The sequence below is a fragment of the Typopeltis vanoorti genome, chromosome 12 (genome assembly GCF_054136105.1).
Source record: "Typopeltis vanoorti isolate ZY-2024b chromosome 12, IOZ_Tvanoo_1.0, whole genome shotgun sequence".
Taxonomy (NCBI): Eukaryota; Metazoa; Arthropoda; class Arachnida; order Uropygi; family Thelyphonidae; genus Typopeltis; species Typopeltis vanoorti.
The window spans coordinates 63,219,829-63,233,210 of NC_143560.1; the positions used below are offsets into that span (position 1 = coordinate 63,219,829).

Genomic DNA, 13,382 nt, shown 5'->3' on the forward strand with positions numbered 1-13,382 from the left:
AGTATCTGATGATAGTCTGCAGAAGATCCAATGGACATTTTTATTTTATTTTTTTAATCTGGTATTCTCTGAAGCTTATTAAGTACTCACTTTAAAAAAGAAAAAAAAAACAGAAAGGGATATGTAAGTTAGAAATAGCAGGATGTCATTTTATTTATGTTTGACCGCTAAGTTTATCTTTGTTTGCACTTAACATGTCTTAGTTTTATTAAGTCTTGATACTAATAAATTGAACTTTTAAATATTATTTAGACAGAAGATCTCAAGAGTTTTTATCCAGGAACATTTCTGGAGACTGGTTACGATATTTTGTTTTTCTGGGTTGCAAGAATGGTAATGTTGGGGATAACTCTAATGGGAGAATTACCTTTTAAGGAGGTATGTGTCTCTTCATTTGTAAATATGTAGTCTTTAATTGTTTCTGTTATTCAACATTTGACTTTTAAAAAAAACTGCTATGTTTCATGTACATTCTAATCATTTATGCCAAGTATTCACAACCTCTAGCTACTGTAAACCTGTTCATTTTAAAGGCCAAAATGGATTATAAGTGAGTAACATTGAACTAAAAATTCAGTTGAATTATGCCAACTTTTCCAAGTTACTGATTGTCAGTGAATGTCCTATTTTGGTATAAAATGAATCTTAAAATACACTTAAATGTTAATAAACGTGCATGTTTATGTATATTCATTGTTTTTTTTTATAAATGAAAAAACATTGTTTTAAAGTAACTTGACAATATAAATGTAAGCCATGATAATTAATTAAACTTAATATGGATTTTACTTATGTAATTTTATTAGCATAGAATTTACACATAAAATTTTTGCATAGCTTTTAGCAAAGATTGCAAATTAAATCTGGAAATAGACAACAAAATAAGCAAAGCTCGTTGAATAAATTTATGTGGAATAAGAGAGATATTATTCTAATACCAAACTAGCAGTATACAAGACAGTGTTCAAGCCAAGCCAGTTTTAGGTTATGAATCTGAGAGTTGGTTCGAAATAAAGCATTTGATCAAAGATTGGAGCCACAGATATGAGAGTTCTGAGAAAAATTAGGGGAGTGAACATATGGCATCAGTCGCAGAATTGTATTAAAAATGAAGACATTGGGAAGCAACTTGACATTGTTTGCACTCAGGGATGTGTGAATAGGGCTAATCTAAGGTGGTGCAGTCACTTAAATAGAAGGGAAGGAAAAGTTAGCAAAACAGGTGTTTGATGCTAAGATGTCGGGAAAGAAACCCAGAAGAAGACCATAGTCTAGGTGGATTGATTCAGTCAGAAGTGTCTTAGAAGAACAAAATTTTGGATATGACAAGTAATACACTAATTTGGAGGAAAATTGTGGGTAGAGATTAATGATAATGTAAACTTAATTATGTAGTGCTGTTATAGCATCCTGAACATCCCTTGAGGGTAATCAGAAATTTATGATGATAGAATTTTTCACCTTGGTGTCAAGAGAATCTTTAGTATGACTTTCAAATTAAACAACTAGAACAGAATCCAGAACATTCAACAATTAAAATACGTGAACTACATATACATGGTATAGAATGACTCATTTTAAATACATTAACGTCCTAATAAAATAACTTCAACAAGAGATCGTTAATTAAATATATAAAAAAAAATTTGGAACTTCGATTTCAGCAACTTGTGGAAAAGTACTATTTCCCATAAAAGGGATAATTTCAGTCTGTCACTTCTGCTTAGATTTAGACAATGCAGCAAAGTTTCTTAACTTGCTTTATTTAAGCTTTCTTAAGATAATTACTTTTATGGAGAACCTTAATCTTCTTCCAAAGGATTCAGTGTTTGGTGGACATAGTGTGTTCTGCAAGTCCCAAATGTTCAGGCTCATAGAATTTAATCTAAGCGTTCATCATGATGCATGACTGCTGATCTACTCCAGAGTGTGCCAAAGACAAAAGTTTATCTTTTTCAGAGCCTAGAAAAGTAGAAATCAAAGGTGAAAGGACCATTGTAAGCCAACAGATTTAAGCAGTTTGTCTATGTCTTCAGAGATACCTCTAACATAAAGAATGGTAATATGATATATCACCACCATGATGAATGGCAAATGACAAGGAAACTTACTATCAGTAATTTTGTTGACATAAGATGTAGTAAAACTGTTAGCAAGGAAGGAGGACTTGATGTCACTTATTTCCTGAGAAAGCGGCATTTCAGTATAACAGAGAGAGAGAGAGTGCTCAATTTACCAGAGTCTTAATGGTGCCAGATTTTTTTTCTTTCATTTTCTGTTCTAGTCGTTTAATTTGAGCCATACTGAAGATATCTACTTCAGCATATTTCTAAAGCAAAATTTCTATGCCAATAAAAATGACATAAATAATCATAAGTCAAAATAAATACCGTATTTGTCGGCGTATAAGACGACTCTCAAATACTACAGAAAACCCCTCGAAATCATGGGTTGTCTTATACGGCAATTATAAAAAGGGAAGCTTAATTTCTTGGATGAACATTTAGGTAGTTACAATACATCGTTTTATAAGAAAATAGGCAGTGCTTATAAACAAATCAGATCAATTTTTGTTACATAAATTTATTTAAAATATTGTTGTGTCCTGAATAAGCTATGAAATGTTTATCATAAATTATTCAGGTCACAACCTTAAATACAACTATGGGAGAGAATATAGAACGTTGGCGATAGGATAAGTGTAAGCTGTTTACAAGTACAAAACACTTAAAATTTAGGAATTTCATGAATTTGTATAGAAAGCTTTTATATTTTATATATAATCTGTATTAAGTGTGAACCAGATGTAGAGATCCATGTAAGCTGGCAAATCCATTTGAAAAGCCAGTCTCTAGTACTAAATTAACAAGGCCTGTGAGTCGAGGTTCAAGGGTCACTTTTGTCATCCTGCATTATGAGAGAGAGAGGGGAGGGAGAGAAGTACTGGAAAAAGAAACCTAAGCGTCTTCCAGGAAAAGAAGGCAGACACGCGTGCGGAAAAAAAAAATAGAGGGAGCTAAGGTGATTGACGTTAGCACACGTGACCGCGTTGGCACGAATCGCGAAGATCGAGGTTTACCGAGAAGAAAGAGAAACAAAAGGGCCTTGCAAGCACGATTCCAGATCTTTTTTCCTGGATTCCTAGTTCCTGGTCTCTCGGAGAGTGGTCGAGCTCATCGTTGGGGAGGTTTCCTGACCAGTCGCGGAAGGCATTTAGTTTGTCTGTCATAGCGTTCATATTGGGCCAAGCTATGTCCGTGCTCTAGGATAGCTGTGCGTTGTCGTGCGACGGAGGAATTGATGCCGTCCATTCAAGGCGACGGTACCGTGCCACCTCCCAGTTTCCCGCAGAGATTCTACTCGCACAGATCTACTCTAAGATATTGTACCTGATATCTTGAGAATATAGTATTCTCAGTTATCATGGTGTAACATGAAAAATAAATAACATAAATAAAAAAAACCTGCATAAAAAGGATAATTTAATTAATAAAATATTCTTGCATCCAGTATAAATTGAGTAAAATGTAAAGGTCTATTGTTTAGTTAAGATAACAAAGGAAAAGAATGTATTAAGATGTATTGTGACTAAACAAGGAATTTGTATTAAATAAGTAGCTAACTAAGAATTAATATAGTAATACGATTAAGAATGAAAGAGTTAAGTGCATACGTGTAAAAGAATGAGTCATGAAATACGCTATGTAAGAAGCTACAGATTAAGCATTAAGTAGAATTCTGAGAAAAGGTTTAAAAGGGGGTTAAGATAGAGGCTAACAAGAGAAATAACGGAATATCGCTTAGGGCCTACACCCGGATAGAAACTTCGTTACGAGTTGCCGATCAAAATGACGTATGGTGGCCAAATGCTACCCAATTGGTAGACAGCCAGGAAAACAAGTAGGAGGTGGGAAAAAGAAGTAAGAAAGGGCGCCGTTAGGGGAGCAGCTATAAAAGGGTTGGTAACCCCCCCCCCCCCTCACGGCTTTTGGCTTTTTTCGAGGAGTAGGCTCTTTGGGGTTTTGGGGAAGACGTTTAGATAGCCAAGGAGGCTTGAGGCCCTTTTGCCTTTTGCCAGAGGAGAAGAAACGTTTGGATAGTCGCGGTGATTTTAGTTTGGTTTTCTAGTGGAATTCACGGTGTTCATGAGTGGAGAGATATGGCTTATATCCTCGTGCCACAACAAGGAATCGAAGGTGAGCGGGAAAGCTATTCCCGTATTCCTATGTAGAAAGTGAAATATACCACAGAGTCTTAGGAAGCTGTGAAAATATCGATGTCCTCGTTTCGGATAGTACAGCTGACGGCGCAGATGTTTATATAGCCCTGAATTGCAAGAAGTTATGCAAGCAAGTTTGTTCAGTAGAAGGTGAAGGCCCGTAAGTGAAGCTAAAGAAAGGTATTGTGAATTTTGTCTTATGTTAACTAGAAGTTGTTTGTGATAGGTACCATTGTCATAATATGGAACTGTTAAAGTGATTAGGGAGAAATTATAATAGGACTTTAGAATTTGATAGAGAGTGTTAAAAGTAAGTTAGCTAGTGTTGATAATTTGTGAATAATTAATTATCCTAAGAATCTTGAGTGCCTACTACATTGTAAAAGGAAAGCTAATGACATAGTTGTGTGTTAATGAGGTAAATGGTTTTGTTAATATTGAGTTAGATTAGTGCGAATTGAGTGATCAAGTGGCCTGAGGAATTTGAATGCCTAGTGTGATATGTAGAGAATCGGAATTGTCATAAGTATGTGCTAGAGTAGTTAATGATTTTAACTACTCTAGCACATAGTGTTAGAGTAGTTAAAATCATTAGTGTACTTGAAGTTGAATAATCTAATAATGTGTGGTGATCTAAATTTTTTTATGTTAAGTGAATTCATGTTTTGTATGAAATTTTGTGGCGGCATGATCGTAGTAACTTTTGTCGAATCATAGCCCAACTACTTGTATTAAGCTAATTTTAGTGTGTAAGTAATTTAGTTGAGTATTTTGATATGTACCATGTTTAGAGAAATAATAAACCTTTTGTTTAATGATAAAAGAAGTTGTCTGATATTGCTAATCCAATGCACCGCTTAGAAACATTCGAGCCTAACCATGCGGGGAATTAATGTTAAGAAAAGGGAAGTTTAAGGAATTAATGCCGAGTAACAAGAATTAGTGTCACGACTGCAATAGTTACACTTTCAGATATTTGAGTTCCTTTCTCTGTTTATGTATAAAATATCTTAAACTAAATATCCCAAAGGGCGCAGTTAAAATACAAATACTAGGGATACTACGGGGAACAATAATTCAGATATTAGTAGAAATTTTGGTGATGTCTTGAAAGTAGAAGTTAGAAGAATATAGACGAAGGCAGTTTGTAAGACAAACAAAATCATAAGATAGGGACATAACAATATCCTCTAAAGTGACTATATTGAAGGCCTTGATGACCAGACAAGGCAGGAACAAGTCTTAAGAATTCAAGGACGGAGATGGTAATGTAGACTTTTGAAATACTAATTCCAGTTATAGAAGAGAGTGAATTCCCTGTGAGAACTTTTATATTGGACTGAACTTAAGGGACTGTAAGAGTAGCCTACGATTAGCATGGGTCCGAAACAGTGTTAAGATTTGTTTGCCCACGAGGCCGAGTAGATATCTGATTATGTTAAACTTAATGTGTAAATTGTGCTGTTGTGTTAACTGATGGTCACGTGTATCAGAATGGCATGATGATGACCTATGAATTTATACTAAAATGATTGTATTAGTGGTTATTGCAAATTTAATGTGTGATTAGTATAAATTAATTAGAGCCTTTGATCTAAAATTGAGTGCAACCATATTAACCTGTTTAAATTGTATTATTGTGTATTACCTTAAAGATAATTAAATTGTTTCATTCATGTACTTGCCTGGTCTGCTTATGTTATATGAATTCAAAACTACTACTCATAAAATCATCAACGAACTAAGCAGGATAAACACATGAGTATAAATATATTAAGCGAGCCACGACTGTGAGAAAGAAATAAGCAAGCAGAGGGATAAGATCAATCTTGATCAAATTATCATTGTCTCTTTGAAGGGGTTACCCTGAGCAAGAATCCTTTCTATCCTAGGTATTAGCTGGCACAGTAAAAATATAAATGTGTTAATACTTATAGGGTGAACTCCATCAGATTGATGTGTGATAAATTGACGTTTAGAACATAGAGAGGCCACTAAGACTGCAAAGATCCTAAGAAATAAATTAGTTTGATAAGAGACAAAAGACTTACGTGCATATGTGAGAGAGAAAGGAAAATTAAGTAAGATTAGTGGTAAGCTTGCTGTAAGAACAAGAACGAGGATAGAAAAAACAATATAACAATATTACAATAGATGTAAGTCTTAAAAAACAAATAATAATTATTAACTTCAAATTTCATGTTAATTTTCTTCATCATCTTTTGAAAATAGTTAAAATAGTTCTTCAGATTCATTGTTTAAATGATCGTTATATGGATCCCAGTTCAAATCCGGTGAATTAATTTCGTTTTCATCGTCATTAGTGTCCCACAACAGATCATCTTCTGTACCATCCATAAGATTAGAGATACTACCACACTTTTTTAAATGATTTTATTACAGTCTCTAATTTTACTTTATTCCATGCTTCGATCACAAAATTGCACAACATATCAAGTGATGCAGCACTCATAGATCCACCGTTTGTAAATGATTTTTCACCAGCATCCAATTATTCCACTCTCTTCGCATGTGATCTTTAAATGGTTTGTTCAAGCAGGCGTCTAGTGGTTGCAATATAGATGTTAAACCCCCTGGTATAACAGCAATTTTTTTTGTTATTTTTTTTCTAGAAGACTTTTAGTATTCTCAGTTAAATGACTACGAAACATATCCCATACTAATAAACTGCGTTTCTTCATTATACCGCCTGGTTGCCTGTTCCACATATTATTTATCCATCTATACTTTCACACCATTTTCATCCATCCATCCTTTTTTGTGAAAATGTACAAAAATCACCTGAAGGAAATTTTATCTTAGGTTTAGTTTTACGTTTGAAGATGATCATTGGTTTTAACTTGGTTCCATCAGCCAAACATGAAAACGCAACCCTTAAACCTTGTTTTTTCATGACTTGTACTTCAAACTAGCATACGCTTACGTTTAGACTCCATTGTTTTATTGCTTATCATATCAAAGCTCATAGCAGTTTTATCCATATTTCCAATATTTCACAATAGAAATTTATGTTCTTGTCTCAACTGAATAATAAATTTAACGAAACTGGTAAGTTTGTGGTCAAGATCTGCTGGTAGTTTTTGAGCAATTTTCGTTTTTTGTCGTATTACCAGATTTTGTCTGTTCATAAAACGATTACACCATCCTGAAGTAGCTTGAAATTCTATACGTTCATCCGGATTCAATCTTGATTATTTTAGTGCATATGCTCTAATCATATTTCTTGTAACAAGACAACCATTCTTCAATGTGATTTTCCAGTTGCAGCCATCAAGTGATCCCCGTTCTCATCGCACGTTTTTTCTTTGGCAATTAAATATCTTCTTTCTTCCACCATTCTCTTATCATCTTCTCGGTTATGTCAAACTTTCTTCCACAGTACAGTTATTAGTTTGTTTTGCCATTTCAATTACCCTTATTTTAAATCGCGCTTCATACTTTCTTCATTTTGTTGCTGGTTCCATGATATTAAATAATAATTTTAATAATCCTAAAATTTAAAAAAAAATACAAAATTAATAATTAATTAAAATTGGGGCTAATCAGTTTTAATTAGGGTAATTCACGTAAATACTAAATCTATGCTATGCAAAAAATAACGAATATGCATAGATATAAAAATAACGGATATAACAACAATACCTAACGTTAAATTAATACAAGAAAGAAGAAATTGGGGGGGGGGGGGTCTTATATGCCAGTCGTCCTATATGCCGACATACAGTAAGTCAATCTTAATCTGTATTAAGTTTGACTTATTATCATATCTTATGTTCCAATTTGCAAGTTATTTCTGAGCTTTATGGAAAAACTTTTAGTTAAACCTGCTTAATGTGTAAAGTGGATTAGATTTCTGAAAAAAAATGTGGAGAACCCCTTGTAATTGCTACCTGTTGCAGGTTGAAAGAAACCTTTCAGTCTTATAAAGCTCATAAAATTTATGCATGGACCTAGTAGAACATTACTTATCTTACAGCTCTCCAAGGCCAAAAAATGTTTAGCTATGTTAAATGATGATATTAAATATGTTCATGAATGACTTTGCAACTCTATCTTCAGATTTATTTGAAATAATGTAACATATCTCAACTCTTTCTGCAGGCAAAATATTTGCTACACATTGGAAAAGCTTATTTATACAAAAATTCAATCATCTTATTAGCCATCATCACTCTTCTTTTCATCAGCTGTCATCAGACAGTTATTAATAATTTTGGGCAGCTCCTTTCTACTGAAGAATTAAACACACTTTCTAAAGGTCCAAATTTTGCAATAGCACCAAAACTGATTCTGATAATGGACTTCTAGCAGTTAAAGCACTATGTGATATTTCTTCAGATGTGGTGAACTGCCTTCATTTTCAAATATAATTTTTTTTCAAGTCCAAGTCTTAACCTCCGAATTTGTCTTACCCTGAAATGAAAGATTTATTCTCTCTACAGAGGAATGATAATTTTATTATTACTAAAACAGATAAGGATAAAGTATCAGTAGTTCAAGAACAAGATGAATGTTACAGAAAATTAACCTTAATGCTACATGAATATTCCAGATATCATCCGTTTGCTAATTATCCTACCGAGATTAGGAAATTAAACTCACTTATTGATAATGTCACTTGCTGAGATGAGAAAATGAAGATAAACATAAATGCTATTGTGGGCATTCTCCTCATTTGTAAAGATTCCCAAAAGTTCACAATGCAAATATTCCATTGCATCCTGTGTGGACTGCACTGGCTCTCCTTGCTACATAATTGCTAAACACCTTTCTAAATTACTTTGGGCATTTATGGGAAAATGTCCTCTTTATTTGTCAGGAATAGTTCTAATTTCAAAGAAAAGATATCATCAATTTCATCTTTGCACAGATGATCTCCTTTTTCAGCTTGGATATTGCTAATCTGCATAGATACCAGTTAATTTCCTCAGAGATTATACTAGAGATATATACCAGAAGTTGCCAGGAAATAAAGATCTCTCTCTCTCTGTGTTGTATGTGTGTGTGTGTGTGTGTGCGCGTGCGTGCGAGAGAGAGAGAGAGAGATGGAGTGAGAGAATATCCTTTGTGCCCATTGTTGTCTAAAAGTAAATTAATTGCTGAAAAAGAAAATTTTGAATTGTTTCTCCTATGGACAACATTTCAAATCTAAAAGTGGTTGGCTATATCATTTACAGCCTGCCACTTTACTTGTCAGTGGTAATGATGACATCTGACTATTGCCTTGCTTTGTGCACTTGTGTTAATTGTTTTTATGAGCTTAAAAGTGAAATTGCATATCTAAAGATTACAATCTTGTTATATAGATTATTTTTTTTTAGATGAGTTTTGTAAAATGCATAAACACCTATTAGATTTGTTTTATCTGTTCATCTATTTGCATGCATGTAAAAATTCCACTCCAACTAGATAGAATTTATTGAAATTTGTTGTTATATTTGTCATTCAATCCAAAATCACTTCAGTTTGGTTTGAATTTCAGATATTGCTAAATCATATAAAATAATACTTAGTTATTTTATATGATTCGGTATCCAGGATTCCTCAAACTTGTTAGGCTTATCTTAATTTTAGTTTTGATGAGACTTTTTTTTAGTTTAAAGCAAAATTATTTGAAGCTATATAAAAGTGTGATACAAAGGTTATAATAAATAATCTGTAGTATATATACCAGAAATGGATTTAGGATCAACCTGTGAACTTTGATGAATGACACTACCATACAAAAATGCTACTGCAAAATGATACTTGCTTTCAAATGTTTGTAGAATATTCTTATAAAAATCAGATCAGTTGAATATTTTTTATCTGTGGATATTCTTTGTTGATTCTTTGCATGCTTCTGTGTCTTGTTGCTTTGTATTTTTCACTATCTTTGAAGGCCATGATTCTTGTAGATAAGCTTATATGTTGGTTAGACATACTGATTTTTTAGGAAATGGCAACGTAAACTAAATTATTAATTATAAAAACTTTAATTAATAACTACCTGTTATTTTGGCAATGTTACATTGCTATCTTCAGGGATCACAAAACAATGATATGTGCATGCAAGCACTCACGCTAAACAAATGAGGCTGAAGAAAGGCAAATTAAATTGGTCCTAGACTCCTAAAGGTGTCTCCTAGCAAACTAAATTGGGTTGTCTTAGCCATTGGGCTGGTGATCTTAGAAAATATGCTTCCCAAATTTGTCCCCTCCACATGGGGCACTTGTTTGTGTTGGAGAGGACCTCCCACTGATGGTACTGGCCCTTTTCATTCTTCCTCTTTTTCTTTGCTTTTCTTCCCATATTCTTTGCTCTCCTGAGTCTTTTTCACTATCCTTTTTTTTTTTCAGACCACCATCACTGGGATCCAATGCCCTGCCGACATGTTTGCCGTGTGGTGTGACAAATTGACATCTGGAAAGGGGGATCCTAGTAGTCTTGCACTACTTTGGCCCCTGCTTCAAGGATGGCCCAGCCAGGATCAATCAGCTAGTGGGCTTGCCTGCAATGGTCAGTGGTGTTGCAGTAAGTCTTTCACCTCATGGTCTGGGGTCAGGATCCTAGGCATGCTGTAGTGCTGGTATGGCATCTGGGTTAGCCCTGTGTTCCATTCCTCAGTGCAGTCATTACTTCCTGGTCAGTGGGCATCCACGTGTGGCTCTGTGGTGGTGGGTGGGGTGCTCTAGCACCGAACCAAAAACTCCTTGAGCATGAATCTTTCATCCTCAAACGTTTCAGGGCCACCCTAACAAATTCCCAACCAAGTACCGATACTGTAGATACAGCATATGGAAACAGAAGTAAGAAACAAAAGATATATGATACTAGTATAAATGTACCAACATTTTTAATCATTCATGCAACAGGTGAAAAACCAATAGGAAAATGTCACCCTTCTTTATTCAAAAGGGTTTAAAAGGACTGGTAGGACCTCCCAAAACTGTTAATAAATCGCATTCTGGTGATATCCTTGTGAAAACATGTCAGCAACATTCCAAGAAACTACTGAGAGCAATCACAATGGGTGGAATACAAATCACAGCAACACCTCACAAAACACTCCTGTAGAGGAGTGATATCAGAATGGGTTCTTCTTAAGGTTCCTGATGAGGAGATATGTTCAGAACTTAAAGATCAAAGAGTGATGGGTATTATTATTATTATTTCAGGCAACTCCAAGGAGTCGACAGACTCATCGAGGGAGGCCCTAACATCATGTCAAGAACAACTGTTTGACATTCACACAGTATCTATCATACCTCGGCTTGAACTCATTCACGGTCACAGCACCCACAACAGACTCCGGCAGCTTATTCCACTCATTTACCACTCTCCAAGTAAAAAACCTAGCTCTAACACCCCAGCTAACCACATTCTTGCCCAGCTTCCATATATGGCCCCTAGTCCTCCCATCACCATTCCTATTCTCAAAAATATCTTCTGGGTTAATCTTATAGAAACACTTCAATAATTTGAATGTCTCAATCATATCACCCCTTTTCTGCCAATCAACCAATTTTTGCAACCCACAAATCTTCAATCTGTTCTCATAAGATTCATTTCACAGACCTGCTATCATCTTGGTCACTTGTCTCTGGATCCTCTCCACCTCCTCCCCATCAAGAAGAAACCATGGTGCCCATATCTGGGCACAGTAGTCTAGATGAGGTCTTATCAGGGCTCAATATAGAGGAACAATAACTTGTTTGTCTCTGCTTGTTAAAGTATTTTTCAGCAACGAAGTAATTTGATGTGCTGATTTAGCCACTTTTGCAATGTGCCCCCTAAACTTCAACTCCCTATCCACCAACATTCCCAAATCGATGTCCTTGTCAATTTCCTGGAGTATGGTTCCACCAATGTGATATACTACTGCTAATCTTTTCACTCCAAAATGCATAACCTTACACTTTGCACTCACAATTGCTCTACCCAACTTTGCATCATCAGCAAACAAGTGAACACTTCCTCTCGGATCCTTTCCTATATCATTAATGAACAAATTGAAAAGTAGTGGTCCAAGAACAGAACCCTGTGGCACACCACTAGTCACAAGCCGTCTTTTGGACTCCACTGCTGAATAAACCACTCTCTGGTATCTCTCCATCAACCACCCTCCTATTCATCTCACCAACCCTATATCCATCCCCATCTGCTCCAGTTTACTAATTAAAGTTCCATGTGGTATCCTGTCAAAGGCCTTGGCAAGGTCCAGTAGAGTCACTGTAAACCGATTACCCTTATCCAGTTCAGCCGTTGCTGTGTTATAAAACGTGAGCAAGTTACTGAGGCATGATCTACCCTTTACAAAACCATGTTGTCCCCCATACAGTATCCCATTTTCATCTATCCAATCCTGTATTCTTCTCTTGACTAATTTCTCCAAGACCTTGACAACGATTCCTGATATGTTAATCGGTCGGTTATTTACAACAGCAGTCTTGGAACCTCCTTTATGCAGTGGAACTATTTTCCCCTCTTTCCACCCCCTCGGGACTAACCCAGACCCGAGACTCAGATTAAACAAAATGGTCAAGGATAGTGACAATTCTTTAGCCGCTTCACGTACGACACAAGCTGGTATACCATCCCATCCCACAGATGTATTGATATTGAGGTTTTGCAATAGACTACTCACCTTCTCCTCATTCACCACAATTCCCGTATAATCTATTGATTCATTCATTTCTGCAATGTCACCACCTAGTTGATATACTCTTGCAAAGTGCTTGCTCAGTAATTCAACTATATCAACGGTTACTTCCCTACCATCGGCATTCTTGAAAATCATTCTGCCATATACATTTTTTCTTTTACTTGCAACGTATCAAAAAAACTGTAAAGGATTCTCTTTAGCCTACATATCCAATGTTCTTTCATAATCCTATTTTGCTTTTCTTACCACACTTGTTGCCCTTCTGGCCTGTGCTTTATACCGTTCATGTGCCTGGCGGTCACCTTTCTCCTTAGTCACCAAATTCCCTCCATAGTTGTTTCTTTTTTTGCAGCTCAAGCTTAATGGTGTTATTCATCCATTTAACCCCTACTTGATTTACTGTTTGGACTCTAGGTATACAGTCAGCCATTGCTTCATACAAACACTTCTTAACTGCCTCCCATGCGTTATCAACTTCTAGCCCTTGCAGTTGTACA

The 13,382-nt window shown here is 35.3% G+C and overlaps 1 protein-coding gene across 1 annotated transcript in view; it reads left to right on the forward strand.

Moving 5' to 3' along the window:
* Positions 1-13,382, forward strand: part of ValRS (Valyl-tRNA synthetase) — a 464,082-nt gene that overhangs the window by 340,909 nt on the left and 109,791 nt on the right. The window contains exon 17 of the mRNA XM_090401956.1: positions 253-378. Within this exon, the coding sequence (XP_090258082.1) occupies positions 253-378 (126 nt within the window). The remainder of the gene's footprint in view (positions 1-252; positions 379-13,382) is intronic.